Raw genomic sequence first — 27232 nt, 5'->3', positions numbered from 1 at the left:
TTGGCGGCGAGGGGCGCTGCCCCTCGACCCCACCGAGGGTGTTGCCCTCTGGACCCCCAGTCGTTGCGGATATCAGTCGTGGGAGTCTGACCAGTTGAGAAGAGTTGAAGTTGCTGCAGGCATGAACTTTCTGTGTATCAGAGGCACTGGGAGTAGGTGTTGGCCGGGAGGCTGTCTTGGTGGATGCGTAGAGAGCTCGAGAGGAGCTAATCATCCTGTTGGAGGCAGCGCAGTGACACTTGGCTGAGGGTACCGAGGAATTGAAAGCAGAGAAAGCAGCACAAGTGGCTGTCAAGGTCAGCTTGAGGAGACAGTAGTGTGTTAGCAAAGGCTACAGATGTAACGGGATGAATGTGGAAGTGATGTGACAGAAGCAGATTTTTTGTTGTAGTCACTCTATCAATGTATTTTGTTTGTTAATTTGTTTCAGATATTTTGTAATTGTCGTCCGGAGAAGACTTTTCTTTTTGGGGGGATGGTGTCAGTCGACTGGATGGTCCCAGCGGTGTTTCTGTAGCCGACGGAATGATTGTCGTCGGTGTTTTGTATTTTGTAGCCGACGGGTAAATAGTTTGTAGTGGACATAATGTTTGTGGCCGATGGACTCCTCCGGGAAGGTTCAGCGGATAGTATTTATATCCCGTCTCGGATCATTGTAAAAGGGGGATTATCATCTTCAATTAGTCATCTTATGAAGCATAATGTAATGTCTGGCATATGCGAATATAATTTTGCTATTCTGTTCCATTGTCTGTATACGTTGATTTTTTTACCAGTACGGTAAACAATAATTCTAATTAAGGATATTAATGAACTAGATTTGATCAAATGATTTGACACAGTTTAAAATCAATTCATATTGAGTAAAAGAAAAGGTTGACACATGTTGAAGTTTTTACTACTCAAATTTATTGTTATGGTCTAACCACCTTTATTCTGAAATTGGACGCAGGAAGTACTGTGATCAATCCCAAAAAGGGAAGAGGTATCACCAGGAAAAGCGGATGATAAATGGTAGTGTCCAAAGACACAAAATAACATAACTGGTAAAATCTGATGCCACAGACATATGCAACCTTGCAACCACTTCCAATAGGTCTTGATATAGACATGCCACGATAACTAGGTGCCAGAACACTTTTGACTCTATCCTATTCAATTATTACATCATTGATTAATGACATTAAAAATCTAATCCTCTTGAATTTATTCCTGAAAAGGAAGTTAGGAAATCAAATAGTGGAGGTCAAATACATTTAACTAAGTGATTTAATTGAGAAATATATATTTTCAGTATATCATCCCTCAACTTTTATGAATTCACCTAGGCAACCCTTCTTATAACCTTGTCCCGATCTTATCTCCATTTAAATACCACTTAGCATCTATTAAGGGTTATTTGAGAAATTGCAGTAAAATAATTGGACACTCTAGACCTCCGTGGAGTATTTAAAATCCTTGACCAACTCATAGTTTGGAATACTGTTTTATTAGTCATTTGATAAATGTGACCTTGCGATGGTGGAATTACGATATTTCTAGTTGGATATGATCTTGTAATGTAAATGAAAGATTTAAACATTAATCTGAGCACCGAACGGCACAATCTTCTTGGCACGATGAAGGGTGGTGGGTTTTATGTGCCCTGTCATACCTTTGATCGACTAAGGAAGAGAGCCTAGCAAATATAAAAGCAACAAGAATAAGGTTGATAGTTCATAGGAAACGAATTCAAGATTTTGTGTTCATTCTCTTCTTCACCGAGCATGGGTGGGTAAAGGAAGACAAGAAAAAAGATTGTGTTTTTCACAAAATAGCCGAAAGAAGTTGGTTTTGTATTATTGCTCCAAATCGTAACACTCCCAAAGCCATATCTGTCTAAGCAGTGCTGGAGCTGTAGTGTGTAGAAAAGTACCATTTCATAGTAGAAAGAAGTGGATCCTAATACCTATCATCAGGGGCTTAGCAGTAAAGTGGAAAGTCACCAACTGTGCATAATTCAATAGTCACACAATGAAGGAACTAGAGACTATGAGGAGTATTCGCTTCATTTAACACAGCAGCTCTCTCTGCTTAGTACAACACCTAAATCTGGCACTGACCTTCACTAGTCCTATAGCCCCATATGGCTATAGAGATTCATCAGGTAACGCACCCTGCTTCTGCTCAAAACCGAAGTTACCAGATTCTCTCTTAGACCTAGGAATTCCTGGTTCAATTCTATCAAAAGTCCAGTCCTTGTCAGATTCTGTCAGAAGTCTACCACAGAGACTGAATTTTGTTGGGAATTCTCTTATAGAAACCCTGACCGAATTCAAACAACTTCTGAGTGACTTTGGACTCCAGCATAGGAACCCGCGCAGAATTTCTGAGAATTTGGTCAAAAAATACCTTTTGTTTACTTTTTCAAAAAGATTTTAATGGCAAATTAGACTTAGAATTAGACTCAAGCACATGATTAGGCTTAAATTACTAATCATATCTAATTTGAATTAAAATGCTACTTGAGAAGAATCAGGATGAATAAAAGTGACAGACATCTATTATGGATGTATGTAATACACCTTAATTTGTGGATATATGCTAATATGTATAGAAAACTACAGATTGAAACAAATCTAAAGAGACCTTTTATGTGGTTAAATCTGGATCCAAAGGCTGTTTTCTTGGCTTCATCCAGTCCGGACTCTGGTCCAAAGCTTCTTTCTTTGAACCATCAAGTATCACAGCTAATGCGTGAAGCTAAGAATATGGCACAATCACAACCTTGGCCTTAAACAGGCCTAAAGCATTACTTTTTGTACTTCTAATTTGCAACAGCAGAATGATGACGATTTGCTTGATTATTTTTTATGATATTTGATCCTGATGGCTGATTATTAAAGTTGACATTTTTTTACTGGAAAATTGATATGGTGTATTTCACTATGTTTCTTTACTATTAGCATAGTGGTGTATGGACATATTTACTGCTGCATATACGTACATATACATATTGTAAAACATATATTCTTGTACACACACGCACACACACACCCACACCGACCTGCGCACGTGCACACACACACTTGTACGTACGAGCCCCAAACAAATCCAAACCCAACCCATAAAAATTGGACGAATTTGGAACCCAAATCTCAAGCCCGAATCCGTACCCAAACCCAAACCGGCAACTTAGCTCAAAACCAAACCAGCTGAATCAATCGCAGGAAATAGAGGAGCCATAATGACGTAAACCTGTCTCATAAACTAAGATGGACTTCCCGGTGCTATTATGAGTTGGATAACTAAGGACAAATCTGGTAATAATTAATAAATGAGGAGATAAACATAACTATCATATGGATTACGTCTCTGCAGTTGTAGGAAGCCTGTATCTACTTATTGTCAGAACTTCTAAATTCTGTTATCCCCTCTCAAGGGGGCCTCTTCTATTTTTTATTTAAGACTCATAAACATCTGAAATCATGAAGTATGTATCATTCATTAAACTCTACAGCATTTGCTAAGTTGATTTCAGGAAATCAAGTCCATAAAATATCAATCTACTTGCCTCATCCAATGATGCCTCAAGCTGGCTAAATATTGTTAACCCGAGGACAGGGATTTGGATTTATGCCATGTGAAGAAAATTCCAAGTAACTGTTCATGTAGTAGAATGCTACAGCAATAGGTAAGACTGACCACTGCTTAATCACAATAACAATATTGAGAAAAGTGTAAAGGAAGTTTCAAAAAATTGAGAGCCTAGAACTAGAAAACCAGATTTAAAGGTGGAATTGATAATACTAGCTGTTAACATTGTTGCTTGGCATAACCCAAGTTTATTAACTCTCTTGTTGAATTTCAGGCAACAAAAGTGAACCTTACCAACGTGATAACTACAATCATAGGCTTATTACCATCAGGGTAAACTACTTAGGGAAGTATTCCTTAAACTAAGGTCAAGAGAGAAGGGTGAGACGTTGATTCCAACTTGATTAAATCCTTGGGCAAGATGCATATTAAATGGCAGTCAGAATAAGAACACCGATTACAACTCTAGTCAGGCGTCGTACCAGGTTAACAATTAGCTACAGGGCGCGACCAAGTTGTAGGTATTCTTACACCAAATCCTAGGAATCTTGACACCACCACTTACCATCCCTTGCAGAGGGCCAGGTCCGCTTCAGGTGATGAAGTGGACAAGGGGGATCAAGCAAGATCCATGGTTGGGTGGACAAACACCCGAGTGATACCTTTCCCCCCTTTTGAGACAAGGATAAGACTACAAAACAAACCTGATACACGACCTTCATAGCAGCCAGCCACCAGCCACATCTGAACATTGTAAGTACTTTTACTCTTTTCTTTGCTTCAAGCTTTATAACTTAAGTACATATATAGATTTTATGCTTGAATTTAAATAGTTGCATTATAGTTCCTTAAAAGTCATACTTGTCGTTTCCCTTTGTTTAATGGATTAATCACATATATGTACTTGCCATTTATGAAAGTTGTACTAGATTAAAATTTGTGATGTAATAACTTTGAGAACCTCATACAACTACAAAAAAATGCATTGAAAATTTAACTGTTTTATTTTGGATCAAAAAACTTAAACTTGATATGTAGAGAACTAGTTGAAGATTTTCGTGTTAGACTATTATAGTTGATACAATTATAGAAAAGATGGTAATTTGCACATTCTCAATGAATGTCAAAAGTGAGTGATGCTATGTGGGACATGAAGATGAGAGTTCGTTGTGGCATAGAAGGATGAGACACCTCAACTTTGATAACATTGTGATGATCAGCGAAGAGCAAGTAGTAAGCGACATGTCGAAGATAGCAAAATCTTCCAATCTGTAAGGGAAATGTCACAGACGGCAAACAAACAAGGATGGGCTTCAAATATAAGGAATATCCTACATCAAACCCTTTAGAACTTGTTCGCATCATTTATCCACAGCAACGAGGACAAAAGGCTTCCAAGGTGAGAGTTATTTCATATTCTTTTGATGATTATTCTAAGATGACCTGGGTACGATTTCTAAAGAAAAATCTGAAGCTTTTAAGAAGTTTAAGGCATTTAAAGCCTTAGTAGAGAATGAAATAGGATTTAAGATCAAATGCCTTGGATCTGATATAGGAGGAGAATTTACATCAGGATGATTTGAAGAAAACTGTGAACAGTATGGGATAAAGAGACAATATTAAGATGCAAGAACCCCACAGAAAAATAAAGTAGTTGAGAGAAAGAATAAAAAAATTGAAGGAGTGGCAAGAGCTATACTAAAGGGTGACTAACAGCAAAACTCCATATGATATTTGAAAGGGAAGGTCTGCAATAGTAAAGTACTTCACGATTTTTGGAAGCAAGTGTTATATAAAAGAAGAGATGATACAGATTTTAGGAAAATTTGATTGTAGAAGTGGCAAAGGTATCTTCCTTGGATGTGAGGAGCAGAGCTTACAAATTCTATAACTAAAGATTGCACAAAGTTGTTGAAAATGCAAATGTAAGAATAGACAAAGAAAGATATCAAAAGAGATAGTACTAGAAAGAGATTATTGAAAGGAAGAAAATTGTAAAGAAGAAACTGAAACTAGAGAAGTTGACCAAAGGACACCAAAGGCTCCATAAAAGGCACCATCAAAGACACCGTCTAGATCTGAAAAAAAGATAATCTTGAAGATTTAAACCACTGGAGACAAAGGCACAGAAAGTCAAACTAGAAGGCTTGTCAATACAGCAAAACATACAAATCTATGTTTGCTTTCCAAAGCTGAACCAAAGAACTTTTCAGAAGCAAGTGAAGAAAAACACTAGATCAAGGCTGTGGAAGAAGAACTGGATCAGATTGAGAAAAATGAAACTTGGGAACTTGTCCCACAACCCAAGGACAAAACGGTGACTGGCACTAAGTGGGTTTGTTTTATCCAAGAGATTTCACTCTTACAACATATACAATTTAGATTTTTCATAAAATAGATTGTTGAAATGTCCCACCCTGTTGTACTACTTTAGTTCAAAGTATGTACCTTTCCCAAATATGCAGTTTACAGTGGTAATACCTCTGTATGTCTATTTTTTGTTTTTTCCTATCTGTTTCTCTTCTTTGATTATGCAGGTTTAAATCCACTTGTTTGTTCAACATGTAGTGTATAACATTGCAGTATACAAATATCTAACTAACAGGACTATCAAAACATTCTTTCCACAGTAGAAAAACTATGTCTGCCTATTTAAACAATCAGATAAATACATTCAAATTAGAGTTTACGGCTCAGGAAATTCATTATAACTGCGTACTCATTAAGATGATGATAGCAGTAGAATTATTGTGTCTAATTTGGTTGGTCGTCTTTCGCACAGCTACACATCTAAGTCCATCAACACTGCTGCAGTAAGTCTCCATCCTTCCCTTCTCTACAAAGCATGAGCTTCACTGTTGCTTGAATTTAAACGGCTGGGAATGTTACGCCAGCATGATGAATGCTAATAATGACATATATCAGATGTGACTTCACTCTCTTCTTTTGTGTTCAAGCCGCCTGCGACCTGTGCATTTACTCCCTCAAAAGCTCGGTATCCATTAACCTCCAATCTTCCCATGTGCAAATATATGTCACCGCAATGAACAACGCAGCTCTCCAAATACTATGGCAGCTACATGCTATAAAACCACACCCACACCTATACTTGGACCAGTGTTGTCGTGTCAAGCTAAGAATGGCATCAAAGGTAGTTTCTATAGTTTGGTTGTATGAATATGTGAATGCAATAGCATCCAATCTTTCACCAGCGCCAAGACCACTCCCCGAGTGGCGTCAAAACTGCTAGCTTGTGGGGGTATCGTCCCAAAAGCCCAATTTTAGAAAATACACTGTCAATATCTGTCTCTCATTCCTGTTACAGCCTTTTCTCCCCTCCATTTTTTGTTCTTCCATTTGCATCTCCTTCCTTCTTCCCTTCTCTACGCATATCCACCAAACCCAACTCTTCCCATACCTTCCATAACACCCAAATCAATATGATCTTTCTTTTAATTTCCTTAATCATAATAATTTCCTTATTAAACTCCTCTTATACACATAAGTGGTGAGAAAGAATATTTTAATAATTTCTTTGTCCAAATATAAATGAGCTGCCAGATATGAATATACTTTAATTATTTACTTTATAAATATACAAGGAATATAGTTTAACTAGTCCTTTTAAAGATCATGACCTCTTTCAATAAATAAAAGCAACAAATAAACTCTGATTGGCATGGAATTTCATTTGGCCAATCGTATCCAGGATCCCTCTGATAGTCCCAATTAGCCCTCGCGACCACAACTGTATGGGTTAACAACTAATATCCACAGCTAAGTCAAAAACAGGACATTACAATCTGCCCCCCTTGAAATTGCTTGTCCCCAAGCAATCTCAGTCCCAGATGCTATAAGATGACCTCACTCTCCCATGTAGCATCCAGTAATGTCCCCTTCTCTGTGCTAGGCCTTTCGTTGGTCTATCTTTTCATCCAGATAGGCTAACGGCATTAATCTAGAGGATGTCAGCCTGTCAGAGGAATTTATTTGGTTTCGTTTGGGGAAATATTAAAGTTTGGAGAGGTTTTCTAAAGTTTAGTCACTTTATTTTATTAAGTGGATTTATAAAGTTACTAAATGACTTAAAGTCATTTTATAACAAAGGAAACTTAAGTGACTAAAAGACAAAAAAGGTTTTTATCCCACATTGCTTAGTTGTTTGTGCTCTCCCTCATATCGAGGTTATAAAAGCAATAGGCCTTCTTGGAAATTGTACTATGAAATATAATATTATTCAAAAATGATAGAGGTTGCTTAAATGTGACTGGTTGCTCTTGAAGACGAAACTCCTTAAGGCAGTTTGAGAAGTTGGACATAGCCCCAGCATCTCATTGGAGACTTCATTCATATTCAGGCGTGGAGTTGCATTATGATACATCATTGCTATTGGATCCGCTCCTAGAAGTAAGTCCGCTTAACAAGTAGAAACAGTTGGGAGTTTTTGATAATAGTTGGAGTCCGCATGATCGACCTTCAGTATATGGGTAGTAGGTCTCAGCAGCTAACAGCATAGCTGTGAAGGTTTTAATACCAGTGTGAGCATCAGATGCACGAGTGTCGGACAATGGCGTAGAGTTCAAAGGTGTCAAGTATCCATTTTTCTCACAACGAAGAGAGAGTTGACTGTATCAAGCGTGTGGGAGAAGGGTGTTCTACTGTCCCATTCGAACACTCACATGTTACAGGTACATAGCAGAAATCGCGGGGGTTACAAGCTCCAGTAGCAGGTTGCAGGAGGATTGGTAGAGTGTGGCAACAGATCTTCAAGATGTCATAGTAGCTGTAGTGTATGCCAGCAAGCTACTCCAGCAGTCTGATCTTCTATGGTAATCAAGAACTATTTAGCGAGTGCACAACACAATCGTGGTTGCTTAGACGGCCAACCCAATAACGTCAACATCAGGTTCCCTCGTCTATTTTATCTTGCATCTTGTTTAGATCAGAAGATATTTCTATTGATTCAGACTTCTAATATGATTGTATGATATTTCCAAACAAGCCCACTAGTGGATAGAAACACGGAGGAGTAGAATACATGCTTTAATGCATTTTGGTGTGTTCTGTTATTTCTGAATTTGCATCCGAGTATTCATATTATACATGTTGCCATTGCCATATCGTGGAAAGGTTAAAACACTCGGTTAGGATTATTGTCAGCGCAAACCTTTTGTATTGAGTCTGATCAGTTCATACTATTGCTCCTCGGGTTCAGATTATTACAGCATCCTCACTCAGCAAATCCTTCCATTGCACCAAGTATTCATTGATAGTCCTTTGTCACAGCATATGCTCTCTCGTGTCCAAAATCACCTCATGAACCAATAAAGTTTCCCCATTCCCCTAACGATGTCACATTGTGTCCCAATGCCTTTTTGACATGTGACACATGAAATACATTCTATATCTTACTATCTGCTGGCAGCTCCAACTCATAAGCCACCTCTTTGATCCTCCTGTTTCCGCTGTGATGGAGCCCAAAAAATTGTGCCTCCATTTTGAAAAGTAATGTTAGAAATTCTTTGTTAAATAGCTATGAGTGGATTAACATATTACGTCAAAAGGAATCAAGCATCAGTATAGTAAGTGATTGCAGTAACGATCTCAGAGTGATCAGGCAAAAGTCAATATTTTTTCCTTCCAGCCATCACCTTCAGTCTGGATTATTGGTTTATGGATAATCATTGATTTAACAAGCCTGTGAAATCTGGAAATGATTAAACTATTTTTGAGCATATTCATGATGGTGATTCTCTACAACATATATTGACAAAGTAAGAGCTAACACTGAATCATATTTGCCCAGAACGAGAATATATAAAGAATCTCAGTAATGACAAGCAAAATAATGTTAAACACATACACAATCTGGAATCATAAACAAAACAGGTAAGCTTTTCAGAAAAGTCTTCAAAAGAAATGTGTTCTCATATAATAGAGTGGTAGTGAGAAGACATAAGAAATTGCAGAATGGGGTTTAAGCAATCAGACAAAAGAATGACACTCTCAACTCTTTACTATGTCCTGCTAAAAACATATAAAGCTATATCATCATTCACTTTGGTTGAAGTTCTCAATTCTGAAGCAGCAGATTACTGGTGTCTTCATCAACTTCTTTGATTTCAAAGGCACTGCTGGTGATCTCAGAAAAGGAATGATATTGGACATCATGCCACTGCCTCTAATTTTAGAGCAGAACAGAGTGAAGTCCACATGTTGAAAGTGTTTAACCATGCTTGGATTAAATCTGGAAGAATTTATCTGCTCTGTTAATGGCTCTCTCTGATATACTACAAGAAGTAGAAAGTGCTCATTTGCAAGAATATGCCATGCAAGCTATATTAAGACAATATGAATTGGAACAGACCAAGTAAGCATCAGACTACATGATAGCATGGAGAGATGAAATATTATCAGGAGAATGCACATTGGAATGGAGTTCTTAATTTCCACGACTCATAGAGCAGTCTGAGCATGAATGATGTATTCATGACTTCAATCATTCTTCGATAAATTTATTTCTAATTGGTTTTTTGTTGTCAATGCAGGCATATGGAGAAATACGGAAGCATCCACGGCTAGACAGAAAATGATTTGGGACATCAAGACAAGGGCAATAGAAGATTACTACCAGATATGATATACCCCAATATGTGCCAAACTTATTTCACAAAGAAGGAAGTGACTTCTAGATTTCAAGTGTCAAAGATATTTCTCGAGAGGATATATGCGACTTCTGAATCATTCCTTATCATTGGCATGTGAGATGCACGACAGAGGTTTGGAGATATGAGGATAGAAAAGGAGGCATAGATATCTAGTCTCAAGAACATAAATTCATTGAGCAACACGCACAATTATCAGGATGGTATGGATACGGAAGGAGTGTCTTTGCAGATGAATGACAAATTAGAAAGAAAACGATAGGAAGCCTCAAGTGACAAACACGCCAAGTTTGACACATGCATGCCGCCCAGTCCACCATTGCGTCCAAAAATTCACCATTCCGTTTCTTGTTTGAATAGCCAGAGGTTGGATATATATGGAGAAATGAAATATAAAATCTTCTATGTCTGAGATACTGCGTGGAAGACACTAGTCAAATCATGGATTAATTATTTAATTCATCAAATAATCCTAGAAGACCCATTATAATTTTCAAAGCCGCCTTCTTTGATTATCATTATTTGTTTTAAAAATTTCATCACCAAACAGTTGTAATTAGGTATCATGAAGGGGTATGCCTATCCGATTACAACTTTTCATTATTTATAAATATAGGAGATGTAAATCAAAGGGACAAGATAGAGATACTCTTCCTAATTTTTGCATATTATGATGCACTTATGATGTATTATACTCCGATTGGTGAAGAAATGAATTCTTGACAAAGCCCATGGATTGAATCATTAGATGAATTGTATGCGATCTGGATAAATTCGCAATAGATTGATCATCTATAAGGAGTGTCTTTATTCTGATTTTATTTCTGGCATAATTATTTATTTTAAACTTCGAAATTGAAATATTATTAAGTTGTGTCCTTTATAAATATTTTTATTTATTTTTTATAAATATTTTAAAATTCTGATAAGTGGACTAGGTCATTATTGCATTTTAAACTTGATAAAATAGATATTGTGAAATATTTAATTGTTTCAATATTTATGTCTACTTTGTCTCCATATCATAGGAGTTAAAGTGCATCCTACACTAGTTTAAAATTACATTCATATAATTGATCCGTCGCGTCTGGATTGTTAATTTGTTTATTGTTTAAATACATTGAACTTTATGAAGTTGTACGTGTCAACTTATAATATTGACTCTGATTGCCCATTTAATTAAGCACTGGTCTTTATATTACTCTTGATTTGTAATCCATATGCTGGCAATTGTTTCATTTCTTTCTATTGAGGAATTAATATATTCATTTGTTGTGTTCATTCTTTATTTAAAACATTATCACATTTATTTATTAATTCATAATTTTCAGGTTTAAAATTTTTCTATAATTCTTGCCATTAGGAAAACTTTCAATACATTCGCATTCTAATCAATCTGCTATAAACGTGTTGGATCTAAGTGTTTTGTCCAAAATCAGGTACACCTGCCATAGTTCTACAAAGCCAGAAGCATAGGGGATTTGGATCACATCAATCAATCCCGTCAAGTTGGCCTTAACCGGTTGGATATCCCAGCATCAAGTAGGCAAGGCTCGTAGGATTCCAATGTGCAGTTTTGGGAACCAACACGCTGAAAGGCCCATAACAACATCGCTTCAACTTCTCCGCTCTACTCCTCTTAAGAAAGCATTGCCTATAGGGTAGTAGCATTAGGTGAACCATGTCTCCCACCTCAAATGATCGCTCAACTTTGTGCTGATCTGCATATTGTTTTTGCTGATTCCACACCTTCTATATACTTTCTCTCTGAGATTTCATGATATTCTGATTCTTCACCAGCAGATCTCTAGTCCTAGGCACTCTGTTGTCACTAGATAACAAATATAAATAACTCATAGCATCATAACCATAGAGAGCCATAAATGGTGTCATCAGAATGGACATGTGGTATGTAATGTTGTAGCAATATTCACTTCACCCATGCCTTCTACTGCCCTGCTATTTATTTGCAGAGATATCCCTCAAACTATTTATTCACTGTCTCAATTTGACCATCAATTTGAGCATGGTAGCTAGTGCTCAAGGCGAGATTTGTCCCATATCTTGAAAAGGTCCTACCAAAAGAGACTCATGAACCTACTAACATGATCACTAACAATAGTACAAGGCAACCCATGCAACCTAAATTCCTCGCTAAAGAACAACTCTGCTACATGTATTGTTGTGTACATGGATGCAATGGCAAAGAAATGTGTAAACTTCATCAAGCAATCCACCACTACATAGATACAATCCCTACCTTGGACCTTAGGTAGGCCTACGATGAAATCTGTCAAAACATTGTCTCATTTCTTTTGCTGAATGGGCAAAGGCTGCAACAACCCATATGAGAATGTGTGCTCATGTTTATTAACTTGGAAAACTGTGCAATCTCACAAGTTGTATTATATTCATTTTGAGACCCTTGCGTGTGAAGTGCTCTCTCACCTGCCTGTATGTTTTAAAGTATCCTTGATGACATGACATAGGCAAGTCATGAAAGGCTCTCAAAGTCTTTTGCTTAATAGCAGATCCAGGAACAAACCAAATTCAGTCCTTATGCATAAATATAATCAAATCATTCACCACTAAATACCCTTCATCTTATGTAGTATCATCAATGATGCTCGTAGGCCACTTGTTCATTGCATACTCCACTGAAATCAACTCCCTCCAATCATATGATATGGTTCACAAAGCACACAAGTGAGGTCACTGTAACAAGGCGTCAACAACAATGTTTTCTTCCCTTTGACGAAAACTATGTCAAAGTCATAATCCTATAGTTTGCTGACCCATTGTTGTTGTCTACCATTTAACTCTTTTTTCCCAAGGAAATGATTCAGACTATTATGACTTGTTTTAAACATAATTTTTTTGTCCACTAAATACTGTCTGAATTTAGCCAATGCATACATAATGGCTAACATCTCCTTGTCATAAATGCTACAACTCCTCTCAGCACCTCTCACCTTCCTGTCTCAAATGCAATAGGGTGCTCATCCTACATCAAACCACCCCAATTCTCTCTTATGAAGCATGACAATAAAACTCAACTAGCTTGTTGAAGTCTGGAGTCACTAGAATTGGGCAAGTTCTCATCAATTCCTTAAACCTGTCAAAACACAGTCGTGATCTATCTGTCCACTTGAAAGCATCCTTTCTAATCAAATTTGTAAGAGGAGTTGCTGACTATGAATACCCCTTCGCCAAGCGGTGATGGGCCAAACGTAATTGCATGAATCCCCTCAAATGTGAAATATTCCTAGGTGGTTGCCAATCCATAATAGCAACTAGCATTGCCCCCTTCCACATTCCATAGTAGTTCTACCCCTACTATTCATTGGCAAGGGTTCTCCAAATCCACACAAAATCCCTTGACACTAATCATGTGACCCAAATATAATAACACAGTCATTCCAAACTCACATTTTGACATTTTAGCATATAAGGATTCCTACTTTAGTATGCTCAGCACGATATCAATGTGTTTCAGATGCTCTCCCAAGTCATGTTGTAGATAAGGGTATCATCAAAATATATCGACACAAATCTCCTTTGATGATCCCTGACTATTTTGTTCATGCATGTGTAAAGGTAGTTGGCAGATTAGTCAAGCCAAAAGGCATGACCAAGAACTTGAAATGCCCATAATGACACCAAAAAGTTGTTTTCTCTATGTCATCCTCTTTAACTCATATATGGTGATAGCTTGACCTCGAATCTATTTTGGAAAAATAGCAAGCCCCATATAGCTCGTCAATCAACTCATCTATGTGAGGAATTGGGTACCTATTCTTAATAATCCAGGTATTCAATGCCCTGTAATTAATGCACATCTGAAAAGTCCCATCCTTCTTAACTAGAACCACTACTAAAGCAAATGGGCTCTTACTGGGTCTCATGTGTCCCATCTCGATCTTATCTATGTACATCATCAGATGCCTGTAAGGAGTAATAATCACCAGTTTAGCTCCCTCGAGCTCTACCATATGCTCCATCCCTCTATCTGATGGCCAACCTGAGAGGATACTCATGCTTGCGCTACTCACTATCACATGCTCTAACATATGCTCTACCACATATCTGTAGAGGATACTCATGCTTTTGCTACTCATTGTCCTCTGGTATCACTAAAATCTTTGTTGCCCATTATACTTAATCATGTTAAATCAATCTCTTCATCCACCTAAGTGACACCACTCTAGGTCCCCATATTTGTTAGTGCTCTAATTATGACATTCCTACCTTGGTGTTCAAATTTCAGATCTACTTTGTCCATGTAAGAGAACTCATGAAGTGACTTCATCCAAGTCATGCCAAGAATACAATCATAATCTTCCATATTAACAACAAAGAATTTCCCAAAAATGTCGTAGTCACCCATCCGCAAGCGTAAGTCATTAATGACACAAGTGTTGTCTAGTTTGTGTCCACTAGCTACTATCACTCTAAAACCCTCGTGCCCCTCAATCTAAAGTCTTGTCCTCTTAACCTATCTCTCTGATATAAAATTATGTGGGGCACCTGTATCGACCAAGGTAATAGATCGTTGCCTCTGCATTACACTTAGCACTCTGAAGGTTATTGCTTGATCATCACTCGAGAGACATGCAATTGTCTTCCCATCACCCGATAATTTTTTCTATCCTTATATTTTTTGAAGTGGATCCTTTAGAATGAAACTTCTTTAGAAGATGAAGGATCCCTATCCTAGGACTTTTTATAGCTTCCTGTAATGTGGCTAGATTTAGACCCTTAATCCATCCCTTCAAAGGCACTACAAGTCCATCCATGACTAACACCAATAGCCTCCTCTAAGAGATATCTATGACCAAAATCAAGTCTAAAACTTTTCAATGAAAATGTCTGTTGAACCCCACTGTTTAAGTTGAAATAGTTCCTAAAATGCAATTCAGGGTCCTTATGAAAGCTCTCCATCAACACCTCGATAAAATCAATATAGGAAGTAATCTAGTTATGGCCCACAGTGACCATACCATGATGCCACCACTCATGTGCTAGACCATTCAAATGTAACACTACATACTTAATGACTTCTCTTTCCGAAATTGGGTTCAGCTGAAAATGCATGTCTACCTTTTGTACCCATGCCCTGGCAGTTGTCTTTTCAAATCCATCAAAATTAGGTAAATACTTTCTTTCTTTTGCAAATCAAGGTGCTACCCCCTACTGCCTATCCATGGCATATGTTTCAGCCTCACGTCCATTTATTCCCTATAAGTTATGACTTACAATAAGATAAATACATTCAAATTAGAGTTCATAATTCGTGAAATTTATCATAACCGCATACCTATTGAGATGACAATAGTAGCAGAATTATTACATCTAATTTGGTTGGATCTCCTTCGCACAGCTACACATCTAAATCCATCAACCCTTCCATACTAAGTCTTCGTCCTACTCTTCTCTACAAAGCACGAGCTTCATTGTTGCTTGAATTGAAACAACTGGGAGTGTTACACCAAAATGATGAATGCTAATATTGACGTATATTGAGTGCGATGTCACTATCTTCTTTTGTGTTCAAGTCACCTGAGGCTTGTGTGTTTACTCCATCAAAAGCTCAATATCCACATTAACCTCTAATCTTCCCCTATGTGAATATATGTCACCATAATGACCAGCACGGCTATGCAAATGTTATGGCAGCTACAAGCTATAAATCCACACTCACACCTTTACTCAGACCAGTGTTGTTGTGCCCAGCTTAGAATGACATCGAATGTAGTTTTTATAGTTAGTTGTATGAATATGCGAGTGCAATGGCATCCAATCTTTCACCAACTCCCCTAACAACTCCAAGACCAATACTTGAGTGGTGTTGAAACTACTATCTTGTGCGGGTATCATCCCAAGAGACCAATCTCAGAAAACACGTTATCAATATTTGTCTCTCATTCCTATTACAACCATTTTTTCTCTCCTCTGTTTTTTGTTCTTCCATTTACATATCCTTCCTTCACGTATATCCACCAAACCTAACTCCATATGATGTTTCTTTTCATTTCCTCACTTAATCATAATCGTTCCCTTACTAATCTCCTCTTATACCCATAAGTGGTGAGAAAGAATATTTTTAAAATTTCTTTGTCCAAATATGAATATACTTTAATTATTTACTTTACGAACATGGAAGGAATATAGTTAAATTAGTCCCTTTAAAGATCATGACCTCGCATAATAAATAAAAGCAATAAATGAACTCCAATTGGCATGGAGTTTAATTTTCTTGGGCCAATTGCCTCTAGGATCCCTTTGATAGTCCCACCTAGCCCTCGGGATCTCAACTGTATTTGCTAATGAATAATCTCCAAAGCTAACTCAAAAAGCATACATTACAACTGTTGCGAAAACTTGTCGATCAAACTATTTTATCATATTTCAAAGCTTGGTGACTTCTATTTTGAGAGATTGGAAGGTCGATACCTCTCATTCATAAGAGATTGGTGTTTCTTGTTGAGTTGGTGCTCATGGAGAGGATTGGTGTCTTATATGGGTTGGTGCCTACTTGAAAGAAGATAAGATACATAGAAGCAATATCTTGATTCTTGCCATAGTTTTCTCCTGTAAGGGTTTCTACATAAATTGTGTGTATTTTGTGTTTTGCACTATTAGATCTTACTCTTGATCATTGCTCTTTGATTGCTAAAGTTTTAATAAGTGAAAAGTAGAATTATATTGATCATATCACTCCCCTCCCGAAACCACCTCTTTGTATACGTGTGTTTTATTTAGTTTTGAGTAGATCCTCTCTAAATTTGTGTTTTTTAAAACTCTTATGGATGCCTAAATTATGCAAGTAATCGGCAAATTATTTGATGTATTAACCATGAGCAAAGACGCCAAATAAATAAGTTTACAATATTTACAAAATGAGCAAGTTTCTATAAAGAAACTACAAATAAAATCAGAGATGATATTATCACCTAAAATTACAAAAAAGTACATTATTGAGCATTAAATAAATGAAACATTATTTTAATACCCTCCCTTAATGCTCAATCTATCAACAACACTAATAGAGCCCCTGAATTTGACAAACTTATCTAGATTGAGGGACTTGGTAAGGATATTTTTCGTCTCATCCGTTGTTGGAATATACATCAACTAAATGGATGTCTCCAACAAGTTGTTGAATGAAGTGACAATAAGTTTTCACGTGTGTGGTTCTTTCATAGAAGACTGGATTCTTGGCAAGTTTGAGAACTCTCTGATTATCACAAAACAAGGGAGTCAAACATGCTTGAAATAAATGCATATCTGCAAGCATCCGTCGAGGCCAAACTGCCTCAAAAGTTGCTTTCACAGCTCCACGATACTTTGCTTCCATCAAGGAGAGAGCCACATCATGTTGCTTCTTACTAGTCCATGTGACTGCACATACCCAGATGTTGATTTTTTTTTGTCAACTAAACCTGCCCAATCTAAATCTCTATAACCAAGGAGTCTAGGATCTTGACTCCAAGTGTACAAGAGTCCAAAATTAGAAGTGCTCTCCATATAACACGGCACATGCTTCATGGCTACCCAATGATCAGCCTTGGGGCCTGTCATGAAGCGTGAAATGTAGCTCATTGCAATACTAAGGTTAGGTCTAGTGGTAGTAAGATAGATGAGACTACCCACTAGTTGCATTAACAATGATTCATCTACTATAGGTGAATCGAACTTAGCTACAACTTAAGCCCTTTTTCCATGGGTGTGGAGGTGGGTATGTGATCCTGCATTTGGAACTTATCCAAAAGATGTTGAGCATAACTGAACTGGGAGATGAAGATACTGCTCTCTGTTTGCCAAATATCGACACATAAACAATGATGGAGAAGTCCCAAATCTGTCATGTCAAATGAGAGGTGCATAAACTCTATTTGAGATCACCAATCAACTGTTTTGGGCTGCCAGTCATGATCAAGTCATCAACATAGACAACAACTAGCAGAAACTCATTACCAACTTGTTTGACATACAAATTAGGTCAGCTTGACATCTCTGATAGCCATGATCTGTGAGGTACTTATCAAATTTGATTTACCAAGCCCAAGGAGCTTGTTTTAGGCCATAGTGTCCTTGTACCAATCTGCACACCTTGTGTTCTTGACCAGCAACCTTAAACCCTAGAGGTTGAATCATATAGATTTCTTCCTTCAACTCACCATTGAGAAAAGCACTCTTAACATCCATTTAATGAACTTTCCAACAAAATTGGGTTGGCAAGGCAAGGAAAAGCCGAATGGTACTCATCTTGGATGTAGGAGCAAAAGTCTCCTCATAGTCAATGCCTTCCTTCTATGAGAACCCCCTAGTAACGAGACAAGCTTTGTACTTGTCAAGGGTTTTGCCAGCTTTGTATTTCACCTTATATACCCATTTGCAACTAATGGGCTTTTCCCCTAAAGGAAGATCGGAAAGGACCCAAGTATGATTCTTCTAATGATTGAAATTCAGCTTCCATAGCCTTTTCCCACTCAAGAATCCCTTTGCCCTCTAAATATGTTTGAGGCTCATAAACACTGTGAATGTTGGCCATGAGAGCAACATTAACTAAATGTTGTTTTCTCTTGTTTCTGGATGATCTACCCTCAATGAACTCATCATGATGAAGATCACTAATAGTCCTAGCCCACCATTTAGGCCGTTGAATAGAAGAACCAACATCAGATGTAGGAGATAGAACTGGTACTAGATCTAGAATAGGTTCAACAAGTGGAAAATCACCATCATTCGGAGGAAACTCAGGTTGAGCATCTTCAAACTCAGAACTTGCATCATCCCTCCCATCAAGTAGATCTAGCAGAAGACAGACGCCCAAATCAGAAGCCTTCAAAGGTTGATCCTCAGAATTGTACATAGATGAGGATGGGTGAAAAGGTCCATAGATTTCACCAAAGACAACATCCCTACTAAAGACAAGATGATCAGTACCTACATCTATCAATCGATAAGCCTTGTGGTTGTCACTGTACCTTGGGAATATAAGCTTTTGACTCTCTGAATCCAACTTGGAGCGCTTGGCATATAGAATCCATACATAAGCTAAAGATCCAAAGATTTTGAGATGATTGATCCTAGGTTTGCGACTAGTCCAAGCTTCTTCAAGAGTCTTTCCCTTAATGGCCTATATAGGGGACCTATTAAGGAGATAGACCACAGTGAAAACTACTTCTACCCAAAACTTATTAGGAACACTCTTGTTTTGTAACATGGAATGAGCCATCTCAACAATAGTACAATTGTGCCGCTCTACAAAACCGTTTTTTTGAGTGTGGTGTGTAGTTAATTGTTGTTTTATACCATGTGTATCACATAAGTTGGAGAATGAGGTACAATGAAGTACCTTAGAGGTTCACCATGAGTCACCGTCCATGAGCGGTGTCCTATGTTGCTTCCCAGCCTAACAAGCTCCGCAAACACCATAATACTGAGTCTGGATCTCAAGAAACCAACCTTAGAGGCTCACCATGAGTCACCATCCGTGAGCGGTGTCCTATGTTGCTTCCCACACTGACAAGCTCCGCAAACACCATGATACTGAGTCTAGATCTCAAGTAAACCAGCTACAAGTCCCTCTGAGCCAACTGAGAGAGATAGTACACATTTAAGTACCCATACCGTTGATGCCAAAGACTGGTGATTGAAGAACTTTTGGCTACCATGGTAACTCCAAAGAATCACCAGTATCCACAAGTCGGAAAAGACCATGATCCCCAATGCCAACAACTCCAATAGTGTGAGTCCCTTGATCAACAATCAAACACTTGTGTGAGTTGAATACAACATCCAGCTGAGGAGAATCCTACATGATCTGACTGACTAAGAGAAGATTTAGTTCCATGCCAAGAACATAGTACACATTGAGGAATATGAGATCCCTCCTACCAGAAAGTACCTGAACAATGCCCTTACCAACTGTGTATTTTTCTCCTCAAAAAACAATTGAGTTGATAAACGAAGAGAAGTTTGTCAACCAATCACACCAATGAGTAAAGTGGTGCAAAGCACCTCAGTCAATGTAGACTTCGCATGATCTGCAAGTCTTTTAGCCATGAAGGAGTGAAAGGCAGATCCTGTCTGCTCAATGTGCCCGGCAACATGCGCTTTCTATTGAGACCCTCTTTACTTCTTCTGTTCAAAAGCTAATTGTTGATGTCAACCCTAATTCATGTGACCATATTTATGACAATAATTACACTGGATGTTCTTTCTCTTAGAACTGTCCTAAGGTTGACTTGAGTCGTTTTGCTGCAAAGTCTAACCTTTCCCTCTGTTTTTCAGCTGAGAGTGTGTTGCAAAAGCTTGCTCTATAGAAGATGAAGGACCAATGCCAAACTATTGTTTCCAATGGCCCTGTTTCAAAAGCTTGATAGAGAGGTCTGGAAACTTCAGATCCACATTCGTGAAAGTAAAGTTGAGAGTTTCAACAAAATGCTCATAAGACCTCAAAAGGATCTTCAAGATAATAACCACCATGTCTTCTTCCATCTTTGAACCAATTGCCTCCAACTGATCACGGATGTCTTTAATCTTCGTCAGATGCTCTTGTAAGGACATTCTCTCATCCATCATAATGGAGAAAAGTTGATTATTTAAAAAGAATGCACAGCTTTTATCAGATGTTTCATGCAAGGCCTTCATGTGCTCCCAAATCTTAGTAGAAGGAACCTATGGAAGTAATCATCTGTAACAGAAAGTTTAATGAGCATGATAGCTTCATGATTCCACTCATCAAACTTTGCCTGATCTAAATCCACTATAGTTGGACATTGAAGGGTCAACAAACTATGCCTGATCTAGATCTACTATAGCTGGACGCTGAAGGGTGCGCAAGACGATCTTATCAAGACAACAATATTCAAAAATGGTCATCATTCGCTGCTTCCAAGTATTGTAGTTTCTCCCACTGAAACGCTAACTACCTTCCAACATGACATTGGTCAATGAAGCCATCTTCAAATTGTTTGAGACACGAAAAACAAGGAACTATGAAGATGATTGCACAAAATTCAATGCATTGAGACAAGTACAAATTTCAATACAAGTTTTGTTGGCACAAAAATCAAGGCACAGATTTTGAGACAATTTTTGAAGACAAAAGAAATTTCAAAAAACCTAGAAAGAATCTGAAATTGGAATTAAATTCTGAGCACATGAAAATTGAGGCACGGAAAACGAGGTACCCAGAAAAATCTAAGACCAACTCATTTAAGCTCTTGAAAAGCCTACCAAGAATCTATAGTCAAATTTCACATCTGGCAAAGCAACTAAGGGGTTCGAACAAAACCCTAACCAGCTGGAAAAGGAAGCAAAAATTTGAGAAATAATGGAGGATTTGGACACATATCAGATACAAAAGGTTTTAGAAAACCTAGACGCCATCATTTGCATAAGATTTGCAGAAAAAAGGTCGAAAATATCTCCAAAAATGTCTAAAAAACGCTTTTACGAAACTCAGACTGGTGCAAAGATAGATGTGTGACACCCGTGGAAAAAAGAGGCTGGAAGTAACTCTCCTTTGCAGGAGGACTAAAAATGGTCACAATAGAATGTAGGTTGACACTTAAGGAAGAAACGACCCAAAATGAAGAGATTTGGAGCCACACAATGGTGGAATAAATTACAGGGATTCGAGAAAAATGCCCAGCACAAGTCATCTTGCAGAAAAAAGGAGATGTTTGACCACCAAGAACAGTCTCAACAATGCCCAACATGACGAAATCATTATTTGCAGGGATGCACTTCATGAAAAACCCTAGTCGGGTTCAAAAATAATTCTGCAAGCAAATCTCGGAAAATATTTTCAAAAAGAAATTGGTCAAAATTTCATTTGAGAAATTATAAAAATTTCGAAAGGAACCTGGCTCAAATACCATATTACGCAAGTAATTGGTAAATTATTTGATGTATTAACAATGAGCAAAGACGCCCAATAAATAAGTTTACAATATTTACAAAATAAGCAAGTTTCTATAAAGAAACCACAGATAAGATCAGAGACAATCTTATCACCTAAAATTACAATGAATTACATTATTGAGCATTAAATAAATAAAACATTAATTTAGTATGATTTACTGAAATCTTGTTTTTGAGGTATCTTTGCAGATTTGTGGGAGTTCAAAACTCAATTCATCAGCAACTCCTCGAATCTTCTACAGCCCTATTTCCAATAAGATAGTCAGGCTTCATTATAGATAGTAGATCGAAAATCTTTTTATTTTAAGTGAAAAATGATTATAGATACATATCCGCAATAAATACTCTTTACTGATAAACTATCAAGGTTAAAAAGGATACTGCTAGTTGGAGCTTTCTCCTGGATGCTTGTAAATAATCTCACTGCATTTTAAACAAGGACATCATAGTTATAGTAAAATGTCAGATATTGCCATAAATTTTTATGAAAATTTTCAGTAATAGTAACCCTCGGTCTATCAATTCAGACAAACTCAAATGCAGCTACAACGTTGCATATTGATGTTGAATTGTGACCTGATTTGAATAACAGCAAAAGATTAAAATTATAAATATGATGCCCCAACTCACCAAGACAACCGGCAGCATTCATGAAATTTGTCAGGAAACTTAGTTCACCGGTGCTCTTGTTCTGTTCATGCCACAAAAACCAATAGTTAGTTCTTAATAGCAGATGCATTACATATGTAACAAGTGAAAAAAATAGTAATTATGCATGAGAAAAGAGAATAAAAACACAAGTATATTTGACATAATTTTGGTATGAAATATAGTCCCATAGCATCAACATTAACAAATGAAAAAAGAAACTAATTATTATCAGCAAAACGCATAAACATTGTGAGCTGGAAAGTCAATGTGTACTGAAAAAACAATTTCAGACTGATGCTAGAGCACAAGATTTATAAAACTTAATCAACAATAGTGCCACATAAAGGATAATGATTTCCAAAAAGAAGATGCCAAAAAAATAAACACAGAACATCTAAATCATACAGTTGAAATTTTTCTAGCAACTATCCTAAAGAAATTTATTTTTGAATCAGGAAGCATACGTGATAGCAGATATTTTAACTTAAACAACCGGATAGTTTGATGATGCCACTGCCCTCCCCAACTACCTACTAGTGGTCTTCTAAAGAACAATGGATTGACCATTATCTTAAATAACTCAACTAGGCTAGATTCTACAGTGAATTATATGCTAAGATGCACCAAAATCTACATAGAAAATGCCATTCACCTTGTAAGAAGCACTGAATTCAACATGAAAATAGAACTTTTCATCTTAAATTTTCCTTGAACGGTTATTTCGAGGTTACTGTTTCCAATTTTACCCTTCTCAGTTGGTTTGTCAGTACTTTCACTGTGCAATGTTTTAATTACAGGATTAGAACTAATGGTAATCATGCCACCCTATCCATTGTAGCTCCATATTCCTTCTTCACACAAAAGTGATCATGCTGCTTCTTCAAAAGAAAAAAAGAAACAGGGTAATACATTATAAATTAGTTAAAAATACACTGTTCAACTATAGTCCACTTCAATATGGATCAGGACATATTGGTGAAGTAGTTATCCAAAAATATTAGGGAGCAAGAGGATAATGTACAAAATATTACAGATTACATTTTAAATTCTTTTATGCTTTCTAGTTTCCTTTTTGTCACTGGTATCTCCTGCCTGGGGCGTGAAGCAGCCACTCGACCCTCCTCCTTCCAGTCTCAACAGGCTTGTGAGACCTCACAGCGGGTTCACTTGGCGGCAGCACCCCACCTCCAGCAATACTCTGAGACAATCCAGGGCTCACCCCCACCCTGGACCATATCCTTCGGTGTTAGTCTTTTTCCCACCTAGGAAGGACCTCTAGTCTTTCCCTCGTTGACTCTTTTGCTTTCTTGCTTGTTCTTTTTCTGAACACCGTTTGGTGCCCCTGCTGTTGGCAGTTGCCTTCATTATATGCTTTCAGTCCCTTAGACTCTTTTGTGGTCTCTTGTTGTACATTAATAAATTTATCTTTATCTTATATAGTTTATATTTAAGCTTTTAATTCTTTTAAATGTGTTCATGCATCTTGGGAACATTAACAACATGTCACTCCATCCCCAGTCCCTAGGGGACACTTTCTAGGAAACCAAACCTTCTGGACACGTCGTCAAAGAGCAGAGAAAATATGTGACTGCCTTCATGAATGTTATTCAAGGTAATTCTCACAAGTTCCCCGCCATTAACCTTCTCACCTAGTAGAACTATCTCTAATCCCTTTGAACTCTTGGGAGAATCAACAAAAGCCTTCATTAAGTTCATAAGCCTATAAACCGAGTAGTTAAAAACAATTAGATTTACAAAAAAGTAGTACTAATAAAAAATTTAAAGTTTATGTTAGAACTTAGAAATGACAAGTTAAAGACTTAGTTATCTGAATTTAGCTTCAAATGTTATGCTTTTCTTAGTGGTAAGTTTCAGCTGTATACTTATATTGAGACATCTCTGATATTTGATGGTCTGTTATTTGAAATCAAATAACTGTTATTGTCTGCAATATAACAGCTGTTGAATTTTCCTATCAGTGATTAGCATATGTTGTCTGTGTTTATTGGAACACTTCTGCACATAAACAACCGATACAGGTGTTCAATTTGACTGTTTAGGCCTTAAATGAATTTACAGCCATTGACAAAAGTTTATTTAGTAACTCAAGCCCAGACCAACTTTCATTATTACTTCATGGGTCCATTGTCTTCCTTGTATCTACCAAAAATGACTTTCTTTGAAGATGCACAATCAAGTCATCAGCTAGAGAAGATTCAATGATTGCCAAAGCGTTAAGTTAGTCAATTCTCCAATTCAGTTGTTGTCCAATGTGCATTATCTATGGACTAGATTTATTTTTTGTTAAACATTTTTGTTAAGTTTATGAAATTGCTGCAATATGTAATAGCATTGCCTTGTAATCAGGTATATGTTTTCCATATGCAACATCCTCTCATTTATATTGAGCATGGGTGAATGAATAGACATGTCTATTCAATAAACAAATAATTAATTTTAAAAAAAAAAACTTAATTCTGTTTTATATATATATATATATATCAAATAATAAGCTTGTATCTCACATAAATATTATATCTCATATATAATTATATGAATAACCATAAAGTTATCCGACAGAAGCTACCAAACATTAACACTCCCTCTGAGCAAGGGAGGATATAAGACAAATATTACACCATTGGTAATATCTCAGAAGTTTTCCATCATTAATATCGCATATATCAAGAGTATTGATCTCCAGAATATCAACATATGATATTCATCAATTACTCAAACTTATGGTAAGATATCACATTTGATATCAAGAGTCTTGATCTCCCAGAATATTGACATCCAATATTCACCAAGTACTCAAAATCATTTAGATATCACATTTGATATCAAGAGTATTGGCCTCCCAAAATATTAATGATATTCACCACTTACTCAAAACGTTTAGATATCACATTTGATATCAAGAGTATTGGCCTCCCAGAATATCAATGACATTCACCACTTACTCAAAACGTTTTTAGATACCACATTTGATATCAAGAATATTGGCCTCCCAGAATATCAATGATATTCACCAAGTACTCTAAGAGTAATGGCCTACCAGAATGTTGAGATGCAAGACATTCACCATTTACTCAATTTATTTCATCTCATTATACAAGTTGATTGTAAGATCGTCATCTTACAACAACTTCTCCCAAATACAAGTGATGATCATTTGGAAGTCGTCACTTCCTCATGATATACACAGGGGATAGGCCCATATAAATGTCACATGGTCACAGTCCTCTTGACTACAACAACTTATTGATCTCTAGAGAAACCATCTCAAAATGGTTTACTCCCTCTCAATCAATAAGACCAAGTTCACCAATGTTAAACAAATAACATACTTAGGCTTCTCCCTCTCTTTCAAGATTTCATCAAATGAAATACTATTCTCCCTCTAAATCTCAATCTCCCTTTTCCTACAACAACATTCTTCAAGGAAAAGATCAAGGCAAATGCTCATAAGAAGGAGACTACTAATATACTCAAGAATAATTTTGCATAATGATATAAGATCATTTCAATGTAATAAAGATAAAGATCTAATATTAATATATACTTTGAACATATATACATATATATTCAATCTTCTCAATATATATCTTTATTTTAATATCAAATATAATTATATCATTAACATATTGATAGTGCAAGAGAGCTACAATATGCAAATATAAAAAGTATAGTATATTATCAACTTACCTTTTTAGAAGGGGTGATTGGTATATCTGCCATCTTAAAACTGTATACCAATATAATAACAATAATATATGTAATATTTGGAGTGACCCTTACCTTCCCTTACCTTAAAGGTGGGTCCTTCACGTCTCACCCAATGCTTGTCTTAAGAATGCTTTGTATCATTTATTTAGATATTTAAAATCACTTTGTTCTTCAAAATGGTGTCTCTACCATAATGCATATATCGATGAAAATGGCCTCCCAGATATCTGCATTCGGACCTGGCACGATTTTCTTATAATTAACACCTTCTAACATTGTATGAATTTCTCAAAAGATTTATCTTCCTTTTCTATAATGTCATTCTTATCGATTTGGAGATGCATAGTCTGTTCATGGAGATTGGAGATCGTCATCATGTCCCGCTTCAATAATCAAATTGGATTCTTCATCCTTCAGATCCCCACTATTCTCATCACTTTCTTCCTCATCGTCATTTCATATTACACCTCCTCTCAATGTCATTTCAGATCTCTTAACAAAAGAATGTGGGTTTTCTTCTTCGCAAGTGGCAACTATCACGAGAAGAAAACACAAGCTATTGAGGATCAAATCCGACCACACTACTAGAGAAGCCATTCAGTTCTTAAACGATTCTGGATTCACTAAAAAACAAGCTTCAGAGTATCATTCTCAAAAACCCCGTTATTCTTACA

General features: G+C 36.9%; 1 protein-coding gene across 3 annotated transcripts in view; it reads right to left on the bottom strand.

Annotated features, from left to right (window-relative positions):
* Positions 1–27232, bottom strand: part of LOC149578454 (mannose-P-dolichol utilization defect 1 protein homolog 2-like) — a 110128-nt gene that overhangs the window by 55380 nt on the left and 27516 nt on the right. For all 3 annotated transcript variants that reach the window (XR_016364464.1, XR_016364463.1, XM_089829216.1), the window contains exons 6-7: positions 22809–22869; positions 22560–22601 (exon numbers count right to left, since the gene is read on the bottom strand). Coding sequence is in view for 1 of the 3 variants with exons in the window: in XM_089829216.1 (XP_089685342.1) it covers positions 22560–22601; positions 22809–22869 (103 nt within the window). In the remaining 2 variants the exon portion in view is untranslated. The remainder of the gene's footprint in view (positions 1–22559; positions 22602–22808; positions 22870–27232) is intronic.

This window comes from Cupressus sempervirens, chromosome 1, assembly GCF_028749045.1.
Source record: "Cupressus sempervirens isolate cs-2001-9-10 chromosome 1, ASM2874904v1, whole genome shotgun sequence".
Classification (NCBI taxonomy): Eukaryota; Viridiplantae; Streptophyta; class Pinopsida; order Cupressales; family Cupressaceae; genus Cupressus; species Cupressus sempervirens.
Note: the sequence above shows the minus strand (reverse complement) of the source record. Positions and strands in the feature narration are given on the sequence as shown.